Source organism: Bombyx mori, chromosome 4 (assembly GCF_030269925.1).
Source record: "Bombyx mori chromosome 4, ASM3026992v2".
NCBI classification, from domain to species: domain Eukaryota; kingdom Metazoa; phylum Arthropoda; class Insecta; order Lepidoptera; family Bombycidae; genus Bombyx; species Bombyx mori.
Genome location: NC_085110.1, coordinates 3,825,885 through 3,852,811, shown reverse-complemented (window position 1 = coordinate 3,852,811; position 26,927 = coordinate 3,825,885). Strand labels below are relative to the sequence as shown.

Genomic DNA, 26,927 nt, shown 5'->3' with positions numbered 1-26,927 from the left:
CTGTAGCTTGTATAGATGTGCAGGCGGCGTGGCAGATGTGCGAGCGCGCATTGTCCGCACAACAAAGGCAGGTAGGTAGAAATACTCTACACATTAACGCACCGTGTGCTCCGTGTCACTTTTTCATATCAAGATACGCGTTTTACGTAAAAATCCCCAAAAAAAAAAAACCTTTAATCCGTCCGAAGCAGATGGTCGAGCACATGTCCACACCAAAAAAAATATTAACGTATTGATTTTATACCAACAATGCGTTCGAGTTTTGGGTTCGAAACGAAACGAGAACACCACGGTGCGTAAATACAGTGAATTAATTACAATAGTTTCCATTTATTGCGAAAGAGAGAAAACGGTTTTCGATCCCAGTTATCAGAATTAATAGCGGCGTAAGTCAATTTACTCGCGTTCGCGTAACATCCTGACGCATTCGGAGCCGCGCTGAGGTTACATCGGACTGCTAACAATATAATAAAAACGGACCAACATCTGCCGCGGACGAATATAACAAAAACAAAGGCTCGCTCGTGAAAAGGCTAGGTAGGGATTACGAATGTCGAAGAAAGGAACGTTCGAAAAAAACGGCAAATATTGACCTCGCGGCAGATGTCGAAACCCAAACTACGGGCTGGCTGTGACTGCATTTGAATAAACACCGCCTCTTGATACCAACTAAACTCTGTTGACCTTACTATGTATCGAATATCAAACGATGCCAGTGTTGAGTGCATAGAGTCGTCATCAGGTGTCCAAACAGACTCTACATTATTTATGTACTACTCAAAGATATGATGTATTGAATTAAGGAAAAAAAAGACTTGTGAGAAACAAGATTAGAATAAAACTTCGAATTATAGCAGAATTGTTTTTTTTTTTTTCTATAAAATTTATGAGAGTAATGAAAAACGATTGCAACAAAAAAATATATAAAGAGGAAAGATTTGTTTTTGTATTGAATAGGCTCCGAAACTACTGAACCGATTTGAAAAATTCTTTCACTGTTTGGAAGCTACATTATTCCCGAGTGACATAGTCTATAATATTTTTTGAAAAAAATTTAGTATCCTTACTATAACTCCAGTAATGTAACCCAAGGTGTAAAAAAAATTCCTAAAATATTCTTTACATCGCATGCCCTGCGAAAACTATTCATGATAGAATAAAATAATGTACTACGACTTTATAGAACACATTACTATTCACAAATAGTGTCGCGACAGCATATGTCCAACTATTATAGTTATTCCGCAATAAGTGTTATTTTATTTTTAAAAGTAAAACAACGCTAAATATCGTTGAAATTTTTGTTAAAGACCCGAACGGAGCCGGACCGGCTGGCATACATATATACGGCGACTTTCTGAATGCACCCGGGAACACGAAAAAGTACCTTATTTTCAATTCGGAGTGCTATTATTAAAGATGACAGACAGGTCACCGGTAAGAAGTTCATTGTTCGTAATGCGAACGTCGAACACGTGCGTCCACAGGTAAAGATCTCGCATGTGCAATTCATTGTTACCAAAACCTTCTTTTTTTTCGGTACGAATGTTTGCACAATGCTCGGTATCTTCCAGCACCGACCCATCATCGATTCGGTTACTGAAGGTACGTATTATAAATCACGCGTAGGAGGGGGACGACAATGGCTGTATTTGTTTACTTGCACATCTGTTCGAGACAGGGACGGGATTGGCAACAAAAACGCTTGTATTGTCGCTGCGTCAGGTAATTGTTGAAAGATTAACCCGATACGGTGCGACAATGCAATTAGAATAGGACACCTTTGGGTTCTATCCGAACGTTTGAACTTCAAGAGAGAAGTGAGTGATACAGTATGCTTAGTGCGAGTTTTTTAACGTTCTCGATGGCGTAAAAGTTAGCCCAGTTTTGTATGCAGTTGGAACAGCGCCCCTAGCGGCAAACGTAGGCAAACGATCACATTCCATACACAAATATAAGCTAACTTTTACGCTATCGAGAACGTTAAAAAACTCGCACTAAGCACACTGTCTGTCATACAGTAACGTGCGCAGTATTGCGGCATAAGTTCGACCTTACATATCGTTATCAACGCGTGATAACGAGATTGTTTGTGACCTTTAAATGTTGATTAGACGTCTTTATTTTCGTGATAACAGACAGACCAATGACCGTTCGGGATCCCGAATTCGAAACATTATCGGTATTCAGCTCCCGTTGCGTTTCCGTGGGGAGAAATTAATTCGACATTGATGTACAATCGACCGGATGTGAAGGCCCCGGAAGTGGATCGAGAAATGGAACTGCAAAAATACACACCAGATGGCTATTGGTGCAGCGATGTGAAAGAAAAAAAATATATAATTGATTTAAAAATTATGTAAACAGACTTTGTGAACGCCATGCGGAGGACGATCGACTTCAATTTTATTAACTTAATGATTTTTTTTGTATTTGGACTACATCCTATTTTAAATTTAGCGCTTCATAATTAATTACATTCGTATTAGTAATGCATAATGTGTATAAAATTTTATTTCATCAGCACGTGTATTATTGAGCCGATTTTCCTTATACAATTTCATAAAATTTTGTTAATTCGTTTATACATCACGCATCCGATATCAGAATTTTAATATTTATAATGAACAAAGCTATTCGCGAGACCTGAATAATATTAAAATATTAATAAGCGATACGTTTTACGTTTTTAAATATCAGGCGATCGCGTTTAGTAAGAACTGATTGATGACAATGAATCAAAATTATTCCATTAAAAGAACGTGACTATTGTTTTAGTAAGAAACTGCTGCATTTCGATTTCGCTGCAATACTGATACAGAGTCACGTAGCTCTGTATGAAAATCGCGCTAAACGTCTTTTGTTCGAGCTCAGCTGTTTAGTATAAGTTAGCTATTGTTGTCGTCTGCCTTCTTCAAATATCAGACAAGGATGTCACGTGTTGTGCGTGTGTGTGTTTGTGTGTGATAAGAAACGTTGAATCAGTAATTGGAACGGTTCGTTCCTGGTTGGGCGGCGTTCGCTTGGAAGGCGGAAGACAAGCGCTTGCGCAACTGACATTGAACCGAGGCGGTCTTCGATTCGAGGCCACGGAACGCCTGAATTTAAATGTGCCTCGTTGATGATTTAATGTCAGTTAATGTTATCTGGAAAGTTTAATCGACGGTTTTCCTCATACGCCACGTTTTCGCTGCGAACGAGTGACGTAGGTACACGAGGAAGCTTCAATACGTACCAATTCAGGATGACATAAAGTGTTTCTCGAGCAAAAAGATGTGTCGTAACAATACGCGGAAGCTATAAAAGATTGTTTGAATTTAAGACGAAAACATTCGGTGTTTTTGATTTTACCATCCTGTTTGTTGTTTTTAAAATACTCTGTAGATTTTCAACATCTACACGTTTCGCAATAAATTTATTATTAACGTAAGTAATCAACCAAATGACGCTTGATTTGGATGAGGCAATGCGCTGACGTCACCCGTAAGAAAATTTGCAAGTGCCGGTGTTAATTTCAAAAGTCCACCGCAATGTCACCTCCGCCGTGTCATTCACTACTCTGAAGGTGAACAAATTCAATAACGTTTTATGTACAATTAAGTCAGCCATTATGATATTTACGAGAACGAAAGACGGGTAATGCATTTTAAGTAGTCACGGGTGGATTAGAATCGTTCGATACGTCATTTCGGATCCGCCCGATCAACTGACGGTGCTTTTAGGTACCTCAAGCACCGGTCATCGTTCTTGTCGAACCCGTCTCTTACGACGAAGGGCTCGGCGAGCAAATTAACCTACAGACACAGCCCACTGAGTTTCTCGCCGGATCTTCTCAGTGGGTCGCGTTTCCGATTCGATGGTAGATTCTGCGAAGCACGGCTCATGCTAGGGTTCGTGTTAGCAACGTCGTCAGGTTTAAGCCCCGTGAGCTCACCTAATGGTTAAGGTTACGCTGAAACAGCCTCTCAAGGCTTAAAAGCATAGGTAGGAAAAAAAATAGTTCGAAAATCGACTAGTGCGTGTCGATCGGTAATGCTTGGTGCATCGGTGTCGGCGGTGTCGTAAGTTCGGTCCGCGCGGCCTAGTCCGGTGTCCGCCCGTCCTTGGCCAAGGCACCTATCGATACAACGGTCCAGCGGAGCGGCCGCGGCGCGACCGTGCGTAACCGCTTCCGCTCACGTCACTGTTCATAAGCTTCGACTACACAGAAACTCGTACGACTTCAGCGATCGATAAATCACGGAGTCTAGTTGCGTCACGACGCGGGGGTTGTTTCCCGGGTGACGTCAGCGCTACGTAGCCCGTAGTCCGTGGTCGTAGCAACAGCGACGGACGCCGCGGGGCACGTGTATAGCCTGAAAAGCCTTTGTTATCGTCGCGTGGGAGTCGAAATACGTCAAACGCGTAGGGCCCACTTAACTGCGGCAGTGGGCGTACACGTTTCGCTAATTTTCTTCTTTCAGCGAATTGCGAATGATGTTTGGATGGTTTCGTTTTGTATTTAAATTGTTTATTAACTTTTACGGGTTTCGCTTACGTAAATTTCATAGGCACACGAACGATTTCATATTGAATTTAAAAATTACTTAAACATCATCGGTTACGTGTTTTCTTTTATAGAATTTCAAGTGCGTCTGAACTGAACGCGTACTGGATGTTGTGCTTATGTGTGTACACACTGGATTACATAATTGCGTCGCGTATATCGCGGATGGAGTTCGTTCGTACCTACTGCGCAAAATGGAAACGAAATCTGTTCAAACACAGCTCGTGTAGCGCAAAACAAGAAGCGAATACATAGTATCTTTACAATAGATATGTTATTTACATGTGGCGTCGTGTTTTAAATACATCGATGACTTCACATCTATATCTATACTGACGCAGCTGAACAACGAGCAAGCAAATGGAAATTTGCGATATACACGTTACATAAAGAACATCTATGAACGTCGATTGTTTATTAATGCAAACGTTTATATTTCAATATCACGAGTTACAGAAGAATCCGAACGGATAGGCGTTTGTTTGTGTCCGCATCGGGCTCACTTCAAATAAATTAATACCTATATATTTATTTCTCTTATAACAATAAACATGCAAATGCAGTTACGTAACAACAACAAAAATACTACATGTATTGTTTGTCGTTTTCGGATTGTGTAATCGGTGACCGCGAACTAAGGTCGGATACGTTCTCATATTTTATTATACGTATTCTTAAATCTTGCGCGCGAGGCCAGAACCACGAAAAGACTACAGTTTCGCAACAAGGCGAACGCGTTTCAATGTCATTTCGTGTTATCCCTGTCTTGTTCAGGGCTCACTTTTTTCCCTACCTATTTGTTGGTAGCTTACGTTTGGACGGGTAGGTGAGCTTACGGGCTCAACCTGAGAGAATTTGTTAACACTAGCCCTAGTAAGAGCGGTACTTCGCAGAGTCTACCACCGGATCGGAATCGCGTCCCACTGAAAAGATCCGGTGAGAAACTCAGTGTCTACGGACTAGTTCGCTCGTCGAACTCTTGGAATCCGGGGAATCCGAGAAGACACGTTTTGGGCGACGCCGCCGGTGGATTTGCGTTGCCTTGTCACGGTCAGATAAAGGGGCTAACCGTGTTTTAAACTCGCGCACGCTGTTTTATTATCGATCACTAGCCGCACCCGTGGATTCGTTCGAGAGGATTTAAGTTTTTTTTTGTGCTTCGGAGCAATCAAATGATGAAGAGTTCGAAGTGAAACAAAACCTATAATATTAGTCCGCTGAATTACTCGCCGATCCCGATTGTGAATCGGCAATAGATAAACGCATTCCCGAAGCAGCTGCCCTTGATTGCTGCTATTTACGTGGGCGCTCGGGCAGTTGTTAGCAATTCTTGACATTACCTACATGAAATGAAGATGTAGTTTTTTTTTTTATTAAAAAAAGAAAGTCTAAAATTTTTCTACGAGTAGTAGTTTTTGTGTGATGTCTGCACAACGACATACCTCTATTTGTTTATCAAAGATACCAAAAGTCTGTTTAACTTCATAACAAACAAAATTAATTTTATATTTACGACATTATTACCTAGTTTAATATTACAAAAAAATACAACGTCACACCAAGAGTTTTGTTCGTAACAAATGCGAAACCGACTTGAGAAGACGTGTTTTTGTTTACGAGCAGTTCAACACTTCTTCAAACAATTGCGCGTCAATGTCAAGAATGTCGCAAGTGCAAAGCTCTCGCCAGCCAGTCGCTAAGGGCGAGCGTACACGACTCAATCGACGTCGTCCAAAAAGTATAATTGCGAACTCAATGACGTTCCGAGTCCAAAATTTCGACATCCGAGTGATGAATGTCATATTGAAATTGGTACGAGAGTTATTAGCGTTGTTTTTTTTTATTGCTTAGATGGTTGGACGAGCTCACAGCCCACCTGATGTTAAATGGTTACTGGAGCCCATAGACATCTATAACGTAAATGCGCCACCCACCTCGAGATATAAGTTCTAAGGTCTCAGCATAGTCACAACGGCTACCCCACCCTTCAAACCGAAACGCATTACTGCTTCACGGTAGAAATAGGCAAGGTGGTGGTACCTACCCGTGCGGACTCACAAGAGGTCCTGCCACCAGTAATTACGGTACAGTACGGTACAGTACTCACGTGCAGTGTTTTGGCACGTTTGTGATGGACGGGTGTTGTAAGCCCGTTTGCAACTGTACGCCTGCGTTTGCGTCATTTCCTCTCGTCGACCGTGAACCGTGTTACGTCAGCGGCAAAATTTCCTATCAACGGTTTCTAAACGATTTTAATCTATAACAGAATCGCCCCCGCTTCCAGACCCCGCCAGAAACATTCCACGCTTGGTCAATCGATAAAGCCATTATGTTATAAGTGCGTAACAACGGTAAGTCCTGCCTGCCCGCTGAGATAAAGCATAATGACAAAGATTTAAGGAAATTCATACGTATGACATTAGGCTCACAAATAGCTCATTAGACGAACGGGTAATGACTCAATCTGAATTACTATTGTATAAATGTTTCTGAATTCTAAGGATCGTTTAGGGAAATACTATTTAAAAAAAATATTTGCCCTTCGAAGCATTTTATAATAATTGCTCATTCTCGTCTTTCGAGAAATATGAACGCGTCATGTTGAAGGAAAATAATTGTAAGGAAACTCTTGTGAGTCGAAGTTACTACGAGTAATTGTGACATAAAAGTAAGTGTGGTTGAATATATTTTATTTACTTATTGCGGTCAACGCTTTTAAAAGTAGTTCCTTCATTATAAAACGGAAGTCTTTCGGACATGTGGTACGTGCCTATTTTATTAAGATACAGACGACTGTCCAGTGCTAAATATGGTTAAAAGTTATATTGTCGTTAGGGCTATCCTTCTTTTTAATAAAAAAACATTTTAAGACGCGCAGAACGGGGTGTTCTCGACATAAAGTATTTTTAGTAGCTCACACATCCCTATCTTAAGACTGAGAGTTAATCGTTATTCCGGCCACCGACCGACCGGTTTGACTTTTCTTTTTTTAAGTCTCGACGAAAGGCGGGGAGTAAAAATGGAAATTAGCGAAGCAGCGGTTCAGGGTTGCCACGACAACGCGCTCTTTGATTAATTGAACCTCCAGGGTTACACCTACGATTTCGTCTTGTCCTTTTATTTTAAGAGAGCGTGGGTTTCGTGTTTTTCATGAAACACAAAAACGTAATTGAAGGATACATTCTTATTTTAGGATATCTAATAATTTTGTTTGTTTACCGCCTCCGCGAATATTTTGCGCACAGCACTTTCGGTGTGGGTGGAGAACCAACGAATGCATGAAATTTTTCTTGATTAATCAAACATATCGTTCGCATTCGGCTTAAGCTGTTATTTTTGGTCGAACAACTAATATGAAAAGATTTTAGATTGATAGGCAAATCTCGAGGCTGTCTCCTAAATAAAGAGTCGCCGAGCAACTAAAGTCGGTGTACGTCCAAGCAAAAGGCCAATAGCACGAAGTAGGGTTGTGTCTCTTCTCAAAAGCTTGACAAATTTCTTTCGGTAAGCTCGGGGTCAGTATACTGAATCATAAAGCGTTTAACATCGAATTGAATGAGATTTCGCTCTTCGAACCTCGAGTGTTCGCTTTCGCTCGAACATTGTTCGGTTTCTGTCGAATTGTTTCTTTTTGCGCACACAAACGTAAAACCGGTCCTGGTTTATATATATTCTTTCTTTGTTTTTCATCCGCGAATTCAATCGAGCCTTGAACGCAGTATTATCCCGCTAATTAATATATGTACGTGTTACGTAGTGTTGTTGTTGTGGTAAAGCGTAAAACAAACTTTTTTGTATAATATTTCTTTTGTTTCTCTTGTGCTACTAGTTAAGTAAATATTTTCGAACGCCCCTCGTTTATTTCTGTAACTAAAATTACCTGTGATTTACTGGTGAAGCTGCATTTTAGGGGACTTATTTAGGAATTCCATTACGTTTATTTTTAGGTACAAATAGGGCTCGATATATTTCGGTACGAGGGTTCGAGGCTAGTGACCCGATATAAATTTCCTATGATTCATCCCCGTACCCTCTCTATTGTCGCCCTATGTTTTTTGTGCCCTTACGATGACGTCACCGGTTGCACAGTCACTCCTATTGTATGCACTCTACCATCCGGGAGATGATTCATCGGTGCTCACGTTGAGTCTTATGTAAACTACTTTTTTTAAAGTAGTCAAATATTTATCACGCTACGTAATGATAACAATTGTTTTTCAAAGCGTTCAATTCGGTTAATCATACTCTTCGTCGAGTTCAATGCACTCATTTGCGTTCTGTTTTCGATAGCAGCGATAAGGGTGACTTTTTCAACGTCTTTATAAAAAAACATGTATATTTTATAACAAAGAAATCATCTTGAACGTAAGTGTAATTTGGGAACATTGAATTGTTTTAGTTTCCTTCGATAGAACTTCCATATTGATGTTTAATGTATCATTCGGTCACTGACCTTCGCAACGCGGATGCGCCTGATGGGATGCAAGTTTTCGGTTCCGTAACGACGTAAGAAACATTCTCGGAGCCGGCTCTAAAGTGCAACGCAATAAAACAGAATAAAAACAGCGACTCCGTACAAGATCAAATAACTCACGTTGCTTAGTCGAGGTTCGTTGCAAAAATATCTTTTTTTATTTTATTTTTTTATTGCTTAGATGGGTGGACGAGCTCACAGCCCACCTGATGTTAAGTGGTTACTGGAGTCCATAGACATCTACAACGTAAATGCGCCGCTCAACTTGAGATATAAGTTCTAAGGTCTCAGTATAGTTAGAACGGCTGCCCTACCATTCAAACCGAAACGCATTACTGCTTCACAAGAAGTCCTACCATCAGTAAAAATTCTAATTCTAATGAAACATTATTAATATAATGGTCATCAGTGTGTATTTTCGGTCGTCGATTCAGTCTTGGACGTGGCTCCATTTGCCGCGCGCGGTCATGTATGAAGGTACTTGAGAGGGCAGGTCATGAGGCGTGCTGAGCCCTATTTAATAGACGGCACGTGCGTTTTTTTTTCTGGCACGCCGGTGAATGCACCCGCCTCTCCGGGGGGACATGGTCGCGTGCGCTCATCTTCTGTTACGTGTTTTTGCATGTATTCGTCTTTTGTTTTCTGACGGTGGCGAGAAGGTTACGAGTATTCTCACCTCTAACGCATTCAAGTCTTCGAAGCCACGACACGGTGACTCACACGGTGATATCACGGACGAGACACCGTTGTTTTCCGTGAGCAATGGAAGGCGAACTGATTAACTTTAATCGTTGATTAAGTCGAGAATTTAATTTGGGGACGGCGACGACACGGACGCATACAAAACGAAATCGTTAAGTCGATCGATTTGCATTGACATTGACGTTTTATCGACTAATGGTTGTCCGCCGAGGATTCCTTTTGTTTGTGGTCAGAGAAGGCACCAGATCCCACGGTCCACTTGATAGCGAGTGGCTTCAGACTTGAAGTTCAGTGCAAAAGCGAAGGCTTAATATCACATATAAACTGGTAGAGAATATTTTCGTATTTCAGAATTTCGGTAACGCCATAGAAGGATTCATAGCTAAACTACCTGACATAGGTTTGGGAAATAGATTTACATCAATCGGTGGTAATATGTGATCGTTTGAAATAATTCCTAAGAGCATTGCCTAATCGGTGCAAATCAGAAAGAGAGAGAATGATTATTTATTAAAAAATATTCTTTCGTCTAGTCCGACAGATGGCGGTCATTGATGATAAATGCAAGGTCCCCTGCGATAGAGTTCTTAGAGCGAGTATTTTAACGTTCTCGATAGCGTAAAAGTTAACTCAAATTTGTATGCATTTGGATCAGCGCCCCTAGGGGCAAACTTAGGCAAACGTTTCAACTCCACTAAGCACACAGAGCAGTCTTAAACGACATTTGATTAGAAGATAATGTCAAATGATTTAAGGAGTATATTTGGTTTTGTAATAGCTACGTGTAGTTTAGTTGCGGAGATGTAGGCAAACCGAGCGTGTCACAACACGCGGGCGGCCGTATCTGCGGATAAGTGCGCCGTTACGCAAATCCGCAGATATGTCGGCGCTGCGCGGGCGCGCCGCTTGCACAAGGTTTCGCAGACCTTTGTTTTACGCAACCGGATCAATCTAATAGCTAGTAGCCGAGCGTTTTCTCAGCTGTGCGCCCGATATCGAGATACAACAATACATAATGCTTAATCTATTTCAATGCTTTTTATTGATTAGGATCAAGCAGATCTGTGTGCTTAGTGCGAGTTTTTTAACGTTTTCGATAGCGTAAAAGTTAACTCTAATTTGTATGGAGTTGGATCAGCGCCCCTAGCGGCAAACGCAGGCAAACATTCCTATTCCATACAAATTTGAGTTTACTTTTACGCTATCGAGAGCGTTAAAAAACTCGCACTAAGCACACAGGTCACGTGGGCTAGAAGTACTAGCTTTTTCCGCGGCGCCACTCGATCTAATATTAAAAAAAAAATATCGCGGCAATAGTACTTTCTTACTGGATGAAAAGTCTATGTTTTTCTCTGTACCCCTGACAATGTGCATTGAGAATTTTATGATAATCGGTTAAGTATCGGTGAGACGTTAAAGCTTAATAAACAAACGAACTAAAATTTTCATTAATAATATTAAGTATGATTTAAAGCAACTTTATTAATGTCTGGGTTTTATTTGAACTATATCATATTTTTTAATTTAATTCATGACGAGAGAAAGTAACAGACTTATAATATCGATCTGTTTTGCTGACGGTACATTGTAAAACGTCATTTTACACGCAGAGCAATGCACATCCCGACGTCCGGTAGTTGTATCCGGTGCTTTGATTTCGCTTAAAAAGGTGCGACCCTGTCTATTTATAGTCTCCATACGAAGATTCATGTTGACTCGACTACGCGAACCAATATACATATTTTTAGTGTGCATAAAATGTGTAGGCGCAAACAACGCTATACCGCTCCAGTTCAAGCAAAATTAAAAATTATAGTTGTCTGATTTTCTTTTAGTTAATGGTTTTTTTTATTGCTTAGGTGGGTGGACGAGCTCACAGCCCACCTGATGTTAAGTGGTTACTGGAGCCCATGGATATCTATAACGTACATGTGCCACCCACCTTGAGATATATAAGTTCTAAGATCTCAGTATAGTTACAACGGCTGCCCCATCCTTCAAACCGAAACGCATTACTGCTTCACGACAGAAATAGGCAGGGCGGTGGTACCTATCCGCGCGGACTCACAAAAGGTCCTACCACCAGTAAAAACTAGCAAATCACGATTTGGCTTTTCGCTACGGCATGTACACACACCGATATGAGTGAATGTATCGATCGTTGTGCAGTTGCAGCGGTGGTTCCGCACGAGCGCGAGGGCGTCGGCGGCTGCGGCGTCGGGCTCCCGCGACATTGGCACAGTTGCGCGCGACCTCAGCGCGCCGCGAGCGAGGCCGCGGACAAACGCCCCAAAACCAGAGCCCACTGCGCTTGAATTCCGGCACGTCTGAATCATACAATAAATTAGCGCTTCGTGTTCGGTCATTTCTCTGGCACGGACGACCACGCCCGCGCTAAACATCACCAGCACGTGCCAACTGCGCAGTTCAACGTAGATAATCAACGAAACAATTTCCATTACGAAAAGCAAACAATGACACGAAGTACTGCTAGTTATACAACTGGCGAGGCTGACGTACGGAGCCTTATTTTCGAGCGCCCGGTATTATGCAAATATATCGCAGTAATGTGGCAGCCTCTTGCACCATGAAACTTTAGCAACTGCGTTTCAAAACGTTTTCAAAATAGTCTACGTAGGCGCGCAGGTAAAAGCGTCAGCCGAGTTGAGTGCTATGGAGATTTAAGCGATCTCATAGCGGCATTATTATCGGCATTACTTATATGGAGCGTTGCGAGCAGGGTTCTAAATATTTATGGATATATATTGATAATGAACGTCGGCTCTTCGATCGAAGTCAAAATTGGAATGGAGCAGTCGGTGTCCGGGTCGGTATGCGACGCGGCGGCGTCTGCCGGGTAGCGAAGCATGCGTCTATCGCAGACCAATTTGGCACATCCGCCGTCGAGCGCCAACGCACTGACCACCGTAAATATCTCGTCCCGTTAATGCGGCAGACACGCGAATACCGAACGCACAACATCGAGTTACATTCGTCTCTAAACGAGTACAGAGTCGGGTTTTGCAGGAATCCACCCGACCGGTTTTCGAAAAATAAAAATCTTTCGACGACCGAGCTTAGCTAGGATCATCGTCCGCAGAGCACGATTTAAGGTCCGATGCACCGTCTGTGTCGTTGTTGTTCGCGCAAAACTGAAAATTGCATTACCGAAAACATATTTCATTGTTATTTGTTGGTAGGAATACGAGCGATTTGGCTTCTGAATGCCGACATTACGCAAAAACTGGTTTGCTTTGTTACCTGGAGCGGACCGGAGGGTTATTTTAGCGAATGGTGGGCGGGATCGGTGACGAAATGGGTTCGAACAATGCAAACACGACAGTTTCATACCTGACAAAGTTAAAAGGAATCGTATCTTCAAATGTTAAACGAGGCACCGGTGTGTCTGGTGTCTCTGATTCATAGAAAAAAAAATTTAAGATAAAATTATGTTTTAAGACCATTACTCAGAGAATGGCTAAATTTGTCGCGTGAATGTATTTCCGCTCCGTAGCCTCGCAGGATCCTGACGGCATCGCCGAAATTACGAATGCATTATTCGCACAATGATAGTTTACAGTCAAACATCCGGCTTTCTGTCATTAATTCTGTGACGTCACCGACTTCCTGATGAGTACACATTTATCGTATGTTTTGTTATCAAATATCGTGTTAATTTAACGCGGTAATCTTTGTTATGTCGTATTTTATATAGTTTTTTTTGGAACGCGTATAAATTAATCGCCTTTTTTAAATCTCTATGGGAACATGCAAACGGTTTTATCGTTTGGGTTTGACTCTCCAAGGTCCGCGGCCGGAAATGTCAAATGTGAGATTTCTCTTGACGCATCACACACTTAATACTTTTTTATCGTTCACAAAAAATACACACGACATTTAGAAAGTATTGTATATAACAGAACATCAACTATTAAAACTATTCAAGCTTCAAAAGTTGAATTTTATACAAAGGCGGAATGAGTTTATAAAAAAAATTCAGTACTTAACTAAAATCTGTTGTCATTCATTTATATAACTGTGCTACTGTATAATATAGTAGTATATTATATATGAAAATGTATAGTTGCTTTGTGAAACCGTTCAAATATTCTAGCGGGCTCAATTAAAACAGCGTGTAGCAGCAGCATAAGCGAAATCCTAGGCAAAGCATCAAGGAGATCGCGGAATCAATATCCATTTTCTCGTTGCGTTTGACGAGAGCGCGGGTTTTATCGCGCACCCCCCGCCGGATGACTCGAATTTATAATCAGAGGGTGCTTTACGTCGAGACGTGAGAACGGAGGTCGAAGGGCGGGACACTTGATCATATTGCACCTTCCCACAAACTATTCTCACGGCTGCAAACAACAGCTGTCTTAAAAAAACTGACCACTGGCGTATCCGAATAATCATTAGGATTCGTAAGGGTTGAGAGCGAGGTCAGCTGCTCCTTATGTAAATGACGAAGCACCTGAATAATCAGTTAGACGATAGCGTCTGGGAATCTTTCACGAAAGTTATGAAGGTTAGGATGAATGCGGCCGCTGGGCATCTTGACTCGACCGTCATTTCCGTCCCACGAACACGTGCCCGAACTGGAAACGCATCTGCAATTTCCTGTTCAGTTAGCTAACCGTCAACTCAGATACGACGTTGGCGAATTCGCATCCCATTTACCTAATAGCTCGGCCGTTTGCGAAGTGTCCACCGGCGGATGTCGGTAAAAACAATGCGATTTCGTATTCACAACGAAAAATTTCGTAAGTTAAATTATTTTCTTAAAATGCATTACCTACCGATTCCGTGTAGACGTTTGTTCGTAAAAGTTTAAGCTTTGACGTTTAAAAGTTTTCTGCGTTTGAAAACAAAATGTAAAACATTCCGGCTTTGAGCGGAAAGGCTTCTCGAGTGGCGGTTTTCGTGTTTGCTACTTCGCAAAGGGAATGTAAGCAAAAGTTTTTTTTTTTTTACAATTGAAGCACGGCCGCAGAGCTTCGGGTTCCGCAACGCTTTTCACAACACTCGCTTTGATGCGACGTTCAAAAGAGTATCAAATTTTACCTTCCCTCCTCCTATTCTACTCAAAGCGGACTGAATTGATAGCGTTGCAGCAACGTAGACTCAGTTTCTGTTCAAATTTCGTTATGTATTTTGTAATTTGTATTAGACAGCGGTTCAGCGAACGCTCCAAAGGCATGACGACGGGCTGAGACGTGTAATGTCACCAGGGGACGATTGGTTGATAAGGTCAATGAAACCATTACGACGGTGCGCAGGCGTACTCACTGAAAATCGTCTTTGAGACGTCAAGGATAATCTAGTGTGAGGTCGAAATTACGTTGACCCGTTCGATAAAATGAAGGTCGAATGTTCAGTGAGAGTTTAGAAAAGCAAATGTATTTTATAAATTTAGGGTTCGTCAGCGCTCAGCACAGGTGAATATGAAAATGACTTTGGATCCTAAAGGAATGTGTTTGTTGCGTGTCAGGGGTGCATAATGTGCTGGGATCACCTGATGGTGTAAGGGTGAGGCAGGTACCCGCATGGCAGGGTCATGGGGGTCGGAGAAGCTCGTGCGGGCCGGCGGACGCGGAGTCAGTGCCGCAGACCCTTGACCTGATTGCGGTGCGCACAGTATTGTACGCAGCAATGGCAGCGTTCGCCTTGAATCGCTTACATTGCCGGAGATATTCGCAACAATGGAGGCCAGATAACGTTACAAAAGTTTGAAAATCCGCCAATTCCTATCCGTCGACGTATTTAATAAAGGCGTTTTGCAACGCTTTTTGTGCGTTTCTTTGTTGATTTGTAGCATGTGTATTCGTAAAATTATTTTATACATTTTAATTAATTTGTTATAACGTTAAGGATATTCATGCATGCAGCAGAGATGCGAATTTTGCGATGGATGTGTGGAGTAACGAGAATGGATAGAATACGAAATGAATATGTCAGAGGTAGTCTGAAAGTGGCACCTGTGACAGAGAAGCTGAGAAGTGCGCGTTTGGGATGGTATGGACATGTGATGAGACGAAATGAAAATGAGGCTGGTAAGAGATTGTTAACTATGAATGTGGAAGGATATAGAGGAAGAGGTAGACCTAAGAAGAAATGGATGAATTGCGTGAAATACAATATGGGTAAGAGGGGAGTGAGCGAAGAAATGGTATATGATAGAAGAATATGGAAGGTGAATGTTGCGCCGACCCCAGATAACTGAGAGAAGGGCAGGAGAATGATGTTAAGGATATTCATGGTTGCTTGATATTCAGTTGAAAATAGAAATAAATATGTAGGTATTGAATGAAGTGTGATTAGAATGTACTCATTCGCGGCTTGAATGTATTTTATTTACTTTTACTCCGCGATATCGGTATCACGCACGAAGGAAACGCATTGCTACATCTCTAACACAAAGATCACTTCCGTTTCCTGTTCGACCTTTTTATTCGTAGATAGATATTTTCTCACGAAGCCCGGATAAGAAAAAATAGGGAAGAAATCATTGAATAGACCCGATCGACTGTTAAAGATATCAGAACCTGCGGAGTCGTTTCGTTATTTTGCACAATAAGTGATTCGTGGTTATTCGAGTTACCTGCTGTAAATAAAATAAAACGTTATATTCTAAACATCAACTGACTTACCGTTGTGGGTCTGCGAAGACGAACTTCCTTAATTTGAGATCTCTTAATACGATGCCCTGTTCGTGGCACGCCGCTACCGTTTCGGCCATTTGTCTGAAGAGTCTTCGGGCTTCGTGCTCTCTTAGCCTTTTCCTCGCCCGAACGTATGAATGTAGATCTGAATGCGACCGAGGGAAGATCAGGTACACCCTCTTATCGCCGACTAGGACTTCGTGAATAGGATTGACGTGCGGATGCCCGTCGAGACGGTAATGTGCTTGTAGTAAACTGCTGCAGTCTCGGGACACAACCTGTGGACAAATGAGTTTGAATCAAATAAACGATTTTTACTGACTTCAATAAAGGAGGAGGTTCTAAATTCGCTGTTTTTTAGGTTATTTTCTTGGTGAATCGATTTTTATTATTTAAAAGCTAATGCTCGGACCGGTAGTTTAAGAGTTACTCTTAATAATGCATATAATTCACTTCGACTATATTAATCATATTTTATTTCCTCGAAGTCGGTTTACCTTTTTGCAATAAGTTAGTAGGCATCATGACTGTATCATCGTCATGTTGATGATATGTATGAGCGAGTTTAACGGTGAGTGTAAGGCGGAAAGGTCGTATAGTACCAAGGTGACTTCCGGATATCCTTCCTTCCTCGATGCTCATCCAATGCTACCAACATTCAACCGTGTCTGATACTTAAAACATTCCATTAATTATATTTTCCTGGATTCCGTGAAAGCGCTTCGTATAAATTATGAAATGGATAACTCAAAGAGTTTATATTAGATCATCCTTTTCAAATTGGAAGCACTGTAATAAAAATTACGTCCTCGCAGTTTTAAACAGATCCAAAGGGGTCCGTATCAAAGAGACTGCGATTTAAAAGGGCTTAGTCTAATGTGAATAACGAGATTGAAACATTTTAGTGAATAGAAACGTCCGACCCTCCGCGAATCGTTTGAACACAATACTATGGTGACGACAAACTAGAAATCAAACGAAACAGACATTGCAGTAATATACTTAAGTAGTTTTCGACATTGAACAGACTAAGCTGACAGCGCTAAGCTTTCTAAAAGTTCGCCCGGGGCAGTGTCGAGGTAGATCAGATCCGAACCGTTATACGAACTGACTCGATCTGCGTACTGAAACAAAAGCGAGTCAACGACTTTGCGAACGCGGAATCCGCCTCTAATCCTCCGACTCACAAAACGGATGACGAATCACGTCGGGGCGGGCCTTCCAACATTTCTTTTCGACACGCAACTTATTAATAGCGATATATGGTTATTTTAGCGCAATCACCCCAGACTCGTTGACGCTATTTTTATTTCGTATGGGCGTTTAGACGCGCAAATAAATGTGACCCAGTTGCGTCGTTTCGGTTTGCGAAAACACGATGAGATATCGATAAGAGTTTGCCATGTTGACGGAGCACTTGATAGTGTTTAGCGTCGAACGTGGTTTACGGGAGCTAACCTACATAACGTTATCGGATATTTGTTTAATCGCAAAATGTCTGTTGCAAAATATTTAGGCAAACCTGCACTAGTTTCGTAAATAGTATACATACGTTTCACACAACCTATGTATATGATGAACATTACTATCGATATTTCATTCGAGTGTTTAACACAACATAGCACGGTTTACTTAAAATACCTAATCAATAGTAAGTGTAGCGTGAAATTAGGCCATTTTTTTTACTAAAATACGAGTTACAAATTTTATTATATTATGATAAAATATTAAAATACAAAATGATACGGTATGCGCATACGTAGTGTTCAACAAACGATTTTATTAGTTTGGTCCGGTATGGTTTACGATTTTGTTGTATTCATCGACGCTGGCGGCTGTGGTTACGCAGCAATGAATGCGAACCGAAGCGCTCGCTCCGTTATCTAGTGGGGGAACTGAAGAGAGGGGGCCCCTAGCCTCGATGTGACATTCGACGATCAGTGTTATCAACTCGTCTATTTCACAATGTCAATGAGAAGGTCACACCTATTTTCGGCGCGACCTGATGCCGACCACGTGTACTCTGACGCCACCGTCATTTTGAACAAAATCTGGACTATCCGTAAAATTCGCTCAAGAATAGAGATGAGATCGTTAATCGAGTATTAGGTATGAATACAGCCGTCGCGTCAGTCGTTCAGCGGGTGTTGTAAATACGTTTAGCAACGATCAAGTTGCCACACTTTAACCTTGCCAAGTTCTCACGAGGGAAGTGCCTATTCTGCGCCTTGACAATACGTGTGTATAGACCTTTGTTTGTGGCACTACATATCCTGCAGTGGCCTAAACCACTTTAGCTAGCTTGAATTGTTCGTAATAACGACTTTTCGGACCAGTTTCGTTGTACAATCTCGTACTCGTGATTCATTAGAATATTATCTACCTATTAGAGTTACGAATGCGAACCGCAGAGTTGTGACCGCTTTATTATTGTAGCATTTAGCGCTTAGTTACCGTTAAATAAATAGCCGTTATTGTCATCGATTGCGAAAGTCGACACATGACATTGTCAAAACGGCGATGGCTGTGGCCTACAAGTGCGATCGAGCAGCGCGCGGAGGCCATGACATATAAAGTATGACATCGGTCTGAACATGATGCTACGAACAATGCGCGCGAGATTGACTGAAAAACGCTGTTGCTACTTAATTAACCAGTAATTGAGGTGCTTTATTCGTAAATTAAAGAAACATTTTACGACGCGTTACGTGATTAAACTTGTACATTGTAGATAAAGTATTTTTGTTGTTACGTCACATAATTGTTGGATCTATTAATCAATTATTTTTAAAACATTAACAGGATAATAATGAAACGTATTTCTCCGATTGACTTTTCGAGTAGAACATTTCTTATCATTTCGCTGTTTAACAGGCGTTCAAAAGGGACACGACATGTGGGTATATTGACAATTTCGCTTATCGCGACATGGGGTCCGAATCCCGTGGGATAATCGGAACCCTTTAAACTGTTCAAAATCACAGTTTAGTGAGAAAGTCGAATGTACTGTATAGCTATAAATTAATTCGTGTAACAAGAGACAAATAGGTCGCACAGAAGAGATTACGCACTGTATCAATGAAACAAAACTGCGCAAGTGGTTTTGAAACGTCGGCATAATTTCGAAACGATACACGTTACGTATCCTAGCAGTGTCGCGAGGCTGTAATGGATCGTTCTCTTTTGTCATCCGTGGTCAAAGAATAAAAGAATGATTTTTCGAATTTGAATTTTTCGTTCGCTCTCTCTCTCTCTCTCTCTCTTTCTCTCTCGAATTACGTAATTCTAGACGTAAGTGCTTCTGTGGATGCTCTATACTGGTCTATGCACATGGAATAAAGTCAGTCAATGCCCTCCCTGTACATGAAACTAGTTTGGCGAGTACGTTCTCGTAGGCAGGGATTTTTATCGCAATATTATCTGCATTGCACTGCGAGATGCAAATATTACGGAGTCTACAAGTACACAAGTGTACATGACTTTATATAGCATGTCTAATATAGATACATGAAGAAACTTATTAGTTTTGTAATGTAATAATACTAATTTAATAATAATTTACAAAATTATTCTCTGAACCGATGTCTTTTTTTTATATTTACATACATAAAATAAGCACAAACTTGAATATTTATGTTATCGTAGTACGTTAATTGGATAAAACGTTTGTGAGCCTTTGAAACTGGTTAAAACAAGCATCATTTATTTTAACCGCACATTCTCAAAATATCTTTAAAAACTTTGCGCGTCATTGACGATTATTCGACCGAAGGCCAACAGGGGATCTAGGCTATGAATTAAATAAAAAAAAACTGGAATGTCTGGATATGCAGGTGAATGCGTTTAATAACGCTAAATTTGAAGGTACTTTAGGATTAATGATTTGTCGGGCGTCTACTAATACTCACCTTGCATACATATTCCTCTTGGGTACGCACGTCTACACACCGACATAACGAGGAACCTTCGACTTGTTCCAGCAGGAGGTACTTCTCGGCAACGAGAGCTGCTTGGAATTGATGTTGGGTTGGTGCGGGACTGGGTGGCGCCGGGCTCGGTGGCGCCGCGGACAGCCGCTCCTGCAGCCCTGGGGACTGCGCTCGGTCTTCAGCTTTACTGCTCTCTCCTGTACTGGGCACCGGCATCGTCACCGCCGGCTTGCTCAGCCGCAACGGCCATAACAACGAGGGTGATCCGGGATCCATCACAACACACAAACACTGTCACGTTCCACTCGTGTTCACAAAACACTAGCACAAACACAATACTAATAAGGAACTATGATGAGATGAACATGATCTGTAACAAACCGAAAAAGCGACATTACAACATTTGAAATGATTCCGTCTAGGGGAAATTACGAACAAACTACGAACCTTGAAATGATTCGTCCTGAGTGGATATCGTACCAAAATTTGACTGTCCGTATTGACTCGTAAGTCTCTTTTTGTTTAAGATGAATTACAAGTGATTCCCTGTAATTCAAATACGGATAGACGGGCCAATATTTTGGGCCGGTGTCCGCTCGGGTTGAAGTGAAACTAAACGAACACACGTCTTATGTTCACTAACGCCATTGCGAGACTGACAGCGACGCTTACCAAAACCCGGGACCGGCAACCGATCCAATGTCCAATGTCGACACACAGTCAGCTTGCGTAGTACGAGCAACGCCACGCATTTTATAAACGTACTGATCCTCATATAGCTATCTCTGTCTATCTTTATATGAGAAGCTTTGAAAGAAAAGGAAAGAATGAGACCATTCATTTACGTTTGGAAATGCAATGGCAAAGACGCGCGATATTTCAATATTTTTCACAAGACTAGGTAATAAATGCTTTTATTTGATTAATTTTATGTATTTTTAATTAGAACCAAGGTTATAATGGCAGTAATGTGAATACATTCACAGTTTTGCTTGCAAACTTGCAATTTTGTTTCAAACTCTGACTAATTTCAATTTATTTGTAGCTACAGGGAAATAAGCAATCTTATAAATAGAATTGCTTTTTCTTCAAGGTGACGTATAAGAATATTCGCGTGACGTGTGAGAATTTCATGTTTTTCCTAATTTGGTTTCAGTTTACATGATAACAGTCTGATCGGCTTTTAATCTGAAGATACCGATATGCTCAAGTAATTACGCTTTTATAGCCTAATATATTTTTTCTTATTATACTTTGCGAATATTATACGACCTCGGTTTCTTGGAGCTACCATTAGAAATTCCCATCTCTTCGTGGACACTAATACTGTTTCCATACCTGCAAGTCCACTTGTCCTGTCTTAATAATAATATGGCAGTGTCAAACCTACCATGACATCAGACACGTGGCCGGGCGTAAAACTGTAAATCAAACTATAGTATAAGTATGTGGTGCAATAGACAATTTACTAATGGCCATATTAACATAATGGCCAGAAACCTACAAGAATATTTGCTGAAAATTAAAATTGTACAATTCTGTACGAAAGAATTACCACAAAACGATTTCTAAAACGTTTTCTAATTAAATAGTATTTTGTTTTTCTCGTTACATAAGAGGAGTTCCTGTAATCGTACTTCTCAAACGACCTTCAGCGTGTAGTAACTTTGTTGTTAGTTTAAAATCATTGCACAACATTTAGGTTTACGAGAAGGAAATATTACAGTTGTTTCAAACCCATGATGAGAATCAAATTACAAAGTAATTAGGTAATTCGATATACTAAGTACATATTTGCTTCTTATAATAATTTGTTTTATTCTTGGCAACATTTTTAGTTCTTTTACGATACAAAGTGTTATTATCTATTATCTATCTTCTTCTTCTATCTTCTATATTATATATAAAAATGAATTGTTGTTTGTTAGTCTCGCTAAAACTCGAGAACGACTGGACCGCTTTGGCTAATTTTGGTCTTGAATTATTTGTGGAAGTCCAGAGAAGGTTTAAAAGGTAGATAAATATGAAAATGCTCGAAATTAAATAAAAATAACAATTTTGTTTTTCCTTTGATGTGTCCCCCGTCGGACGGATTCCTTTTGTTTGTTTTATGTTTATTTTATACGAAAGTTTAGATCTTTTATTTATCGATTGAGGCACTACGAAGTCTGCCGGGTCAGCTAGTGCTAAATAAAAATAAAAATATTAAAAAGATCTTAGTAAACTTAACAATAAAAACGAAACAGCATGAGCCAAGTGTGAATTTGTGTTTTGTAGACATTTAATTTCTTCACTTGCATCCGATATTTGCAATATCTCGATTGAAGTTTAATTTATGATAAAAAATAGAAGGAAACGCCATTATCAGCCGTAAACACATTCACGTTTTATCTCTATCACGTTAAAAGTTGAAGTGTGAATCGTTAGTGGTTCATTTAAGGTTCCGTACTCACTATATGGTAAATACGCTTTTTTATTATATGTTGACCGACCTCTATTTATAGATGTAACAGGATCGTCAATATAATTTTCGCCTACTTCTAATGTCCGATTTTACACACTCGGTAATTTAAATTTGTCTTTGGTATTGATTGGTCAGTTGTTTGCTAAAGAATGACCTGTTCAGTGAAGTAGGTATGGTTTCATTAAATAAAATATAAATAATGTGCTGCTGACTGCAATATTTGCGTTGTTATTACAATAACTATAAGATATTAACTGAAATTAAAAGTAGGTAAATTAATGTATTTATCGTGAACAACATTCAATGTCTGTTTAATTGAAGCTATCGATAATCGTATCGATATATTAATATGTAACGAGAGTAGACTAATTCTTCTTATACAGAAGCGGGAAATTTCTTTATAATAATAATAATATCATAAACATCAGAAATAAGTACACTTGGTTGTTTGTAACAAAATCAAGCAAACAATTCTAGAAGGATTTTGATGAAATTTCGCACAATGATAGCTTGTAATCTGAAGGTAGAACAAATTTTATCATGATTATTAAAATTATCCACGCAAATCAGATATATCCGGTATATCTTCTATTGTAGTATAAATGCGGCAATATTTTGGTCGGCTTGGGATTTTACCTAATTGATTACTCGATTACTCATTGATTCCTTGCCTCGTGCTTTTCAACATACAGACGAGTAGAGATAGAGTGACAGAGAATGACTGAAGCAACTCTTTACATCAGAAAAATTGCTACGTGCTTCTTAAGGCGGACCAAAGTTCAACATACAGACGAGTAGAGATAGAGTGACAGAGAATGACTGAAGCAACTCTTTACATCAGAAAAATTGCTACGTGCTTCTTAAGGCGGACCAAAGTGAGATACACGTCAAATATGAAATGAAAATGGCGTACGATCACGTTCTAATTACATAAGGTGACACGTAATTCGTGATGCAGCGGAACCCTGATTATAAACATCGTGATAATGTCTGGTAACATCACGTGCCGTTTTTTATCGTGGTTAAATATAAATCAATGGCTGAATTATTATAATGATATGACATTACCGCTAGAAATACATTTTTTTATTTTTTTTATTGTATATATGGGTGGACGAGCTCACAGCGCAACTGGTGTTAAGTGGTTACCGGAGCCCATAGACATCTGTGACGTAAATGCCGCCACCCACCTTGAGATTAGAGTTCTAAGGTCTCAGTATACTTACAGCGGCTGTCCCACCCTTCAAACCAAAACGCATTAGGTACTGCTTCACGGTCGAAATAGGAAGGGTGCGAAACAGCATGAGCCAAGTGTGAATTTGTGTTTTGTAGACATTTAATTTCTTCACTTGCATCCGATATTTGCAATATCTCGATTGAAGTTTAATTTATGATAAAAAATAGAAGGAAACGCCATTATCAGCCGTAAACACATTCACGTTTTATCTCTATCACGTTAAAAGTTGAAGTGTGAATCGTTAGTGGTTCATTTAAGGTTCCGTACTCACTATATGGTAAATACGCTTTTTTATTATATGTTGACCGACCTCTATTTATAGATGTAACAGGATCGTCTTTGGTATTGGTCAGTTGTTTGCTAAAGAATGGCTTGTTCAGTGAAGTAGGTATGGTTTCATTAAATTAAATAAAAACAATTTTCTGCTGACTGCAGTATTTGCATTGTCTTTATTACAATAAGATATTAACTAAAATTAAAAGTAGGTAAATTAATGTATTTATCGTGAACAACATTCAATGTCTGTTTAATTGAAGATATCGATAATCGTATCGATAAATGAATACGTAACGAGAGTAGATAATTCTTCTTATACAGAAGCGGGAAATTTCTTTATAATAATATCATAAACATCAGAAATAAGTACACTTAGGTATTTGTTACAAAATCAAGCAAACAATTCTAGAAGGATTTTGATGAAATTTCGCACAATGATAGCTTGTAATTTGAGGGTGGAACAAATCTTATCATGATTATTAAAGTTATCCACGCAAATCAGATATATCCGGTATATCTTCTATTGTATTATAAATACGGCAATATTTTGGTCGGTTTGGGATTTTACCTAATTGATTGTTCAATTACTCATTGATTACTTGCCTCGTGCTTTTCAACATACAGACGAGTAGAGATAGAGTGACAGAGAATGACTGAAGCAACTCTTTACATCAGAAAAATGCAACGTGCTTCTTAAGGCGGACCAAAGTGAGATACACGTCAAATATGAATTGAAAATGGCGTACGATCACGTTCTAATTACATAAGGTGACACGTAATTCGTGATGCAGCGGAACCCTGATTATAAACATCGTGATAATGTCTGGTAACATCACGTGCCGCTTTTTATCGTGGTTAAATATAAATCAATGGCTGAATTATTATAATGATATGGCATTACCGCTAGAAATATCTTTTTTATTTTTTTTATTGTATATATGGGTGGACGAGCTCACAGCGCAACTGGTGTTAAGTGGTTACCGGAGCAAAAATCTATGACGTAAATGCCGCCATCTACCTTGAGATATGAGTTCTAAGGTCTCAGTATACTTACAACGACTGTTCCACCCTTCAAACCAAAACGCATTAGGTACTGCTTCACGGTCGAAATAGGAAGGGTGGTGGTACCTACCTGTGCGAACTCACAAGAGGTCCTACCACTAATAATGACGCAAACTATAATTTTGCGGGTTTGAATTTTATTACACGATATTATCCCTTCACCGTGGAAGTCAATCGTGAACATTGGTTAAGTACGTATTTCATTAGGAAAATTGTTACTTGCCTGCGGGATTCGAACACCGTTGCATCGCAAGATACGAATGCACCGGACGTCTTATCCTTTAGACCACGACGACTTAATTTGTTCAGAAGCACCTGCATCATGAGAACCCTAAGAAAGAATACAGCCTGTTGGTATACAACGAGAAACTCTTCAGCGTAAGAGTCGACAGATCGCAATGGCTAACTTTACAAAACATACTTTTACTTCAGATTCCAATGCTATTTAGTTTGGTGGGGGGTCGACAGCCCTGTTCGAACGGTGGTGGAAGCTTTATTATTTGAAAGGCAGGACAGCTGCTCTGTAATATAGTTGAGACTTCGACCTATGTTCCAAGGTAACTGGTGGTGTCTGAGAAGCTTCTCTCGAACAGACGCGTTGTTATAATATCGCTTAACCTTCTAGAAAGGACTCGAAACTGCGACCCGTTATCTTCGTTCATTCATTCCGATGCTCACCAATTCGAAACGCGGACCGAGTTCATTAGATAGGTATAGAGATAGAGCGGCCGTCTGCCAGGCCATGCGGGCTTTGGTCGCGCCAATGAAACCATCACTCGATTTGCTCGAACACAAAAAAGACCCCTATCAACCAATTAAAGAACACACTTTTCTATTTATCTAATATTTAAACTTATCACTACATAATTACAATGCTCCTAAATCGACATCCAGTAGTCGAGAAGTTTAAACAAAATCATTGTTCTATGAGACGTAAATAGGAGTCCCAGATATATTTGATCTTGATAAAGCGGCGCTTTTTCAAGGAATTGAACAGAAAAGGGTCAATCTAAAATTGAAAATCATTTTTCTTTATTTCTACCTAACCTGATAGATAGCCTTGAGAGGCTATGCCAGCGTAACCGAGCGAGTAGGTGAGCTCACGAGGCTCAAACCGGGAGTGTTGTTAACACTGGCCCTAGCAAGAACAGTGCTTCGCAGAATCTATCACCGGATCGGATACGCGACCCATTGAAAAGATCCGGCGAGAAACTCAGTGAAAAACTCTGATGAAAATATTTTTTTAATTTTTTTAATGCTTAGATGGATGGACGAACTCACCTGGTGTTAAGTGGTTACTGGAGCCCATAGACATCTACAACGTAAATGCGCCACCCACCTTGAGATATAAGCTCTAAAGTCTCCGGTATAGTTACAACGGCTGCCATATCCTAAACGCATTACTGCTTCACGGCAGAAATAGGCAGGGTGGTGGTACCTATCCGCGCGGACACCTACCCGTGCGGACTTACCTACTTGTTACTGTCTTACATGTTAATGTTGCTGCTTAGCTATTAACTCGAAGATAAAGCTCTAATTTTATTTTTATAATTATTTTGTCAACAAACATTTTAGTAT

The 26,927-nt window shown here is 40.2% G+C and overlaps 1 protein-coding gene across 3 annotated transcripts in view; it reads right to left on the bottom strand.

The window, feature by feature from the left end:
* LOC101739790 (tribbles homolog 2) overlaps positions 1-21,037 on the bottom strand; it is a 34,647-nt gene extending 13,610 nt beyond the window's left edge. The window contains exons 1-3 of one of the 3 annotated variants that reach the window (XM_004929133.5): positions 20,758-21,037; positions 20,290-20,680; positions 16,370-16,659 (exon numbers count right to left, since the gene is read on the bottom strand). In XM_004929133.5, the coding sequence (XP_004929190.1) occupies positions 16,370-16,659; positions 20,290-20,586 (587 nt within the window). In that variant the 5' untranslated portion in view covers positions 20,587-20,680; positions 20,758-21,037. The remainder of the gene's footprint in view (positions 1-16,369; positions 16,660-20,289; positions 20,681-20,757) is intronic. The other 2 variants (XM_062668089.1, XM_062668090.1) reach the window with 2 other exon arrangements.
* Positions 21,038-26,927: the final 5,890 nt, after the last annotated feature.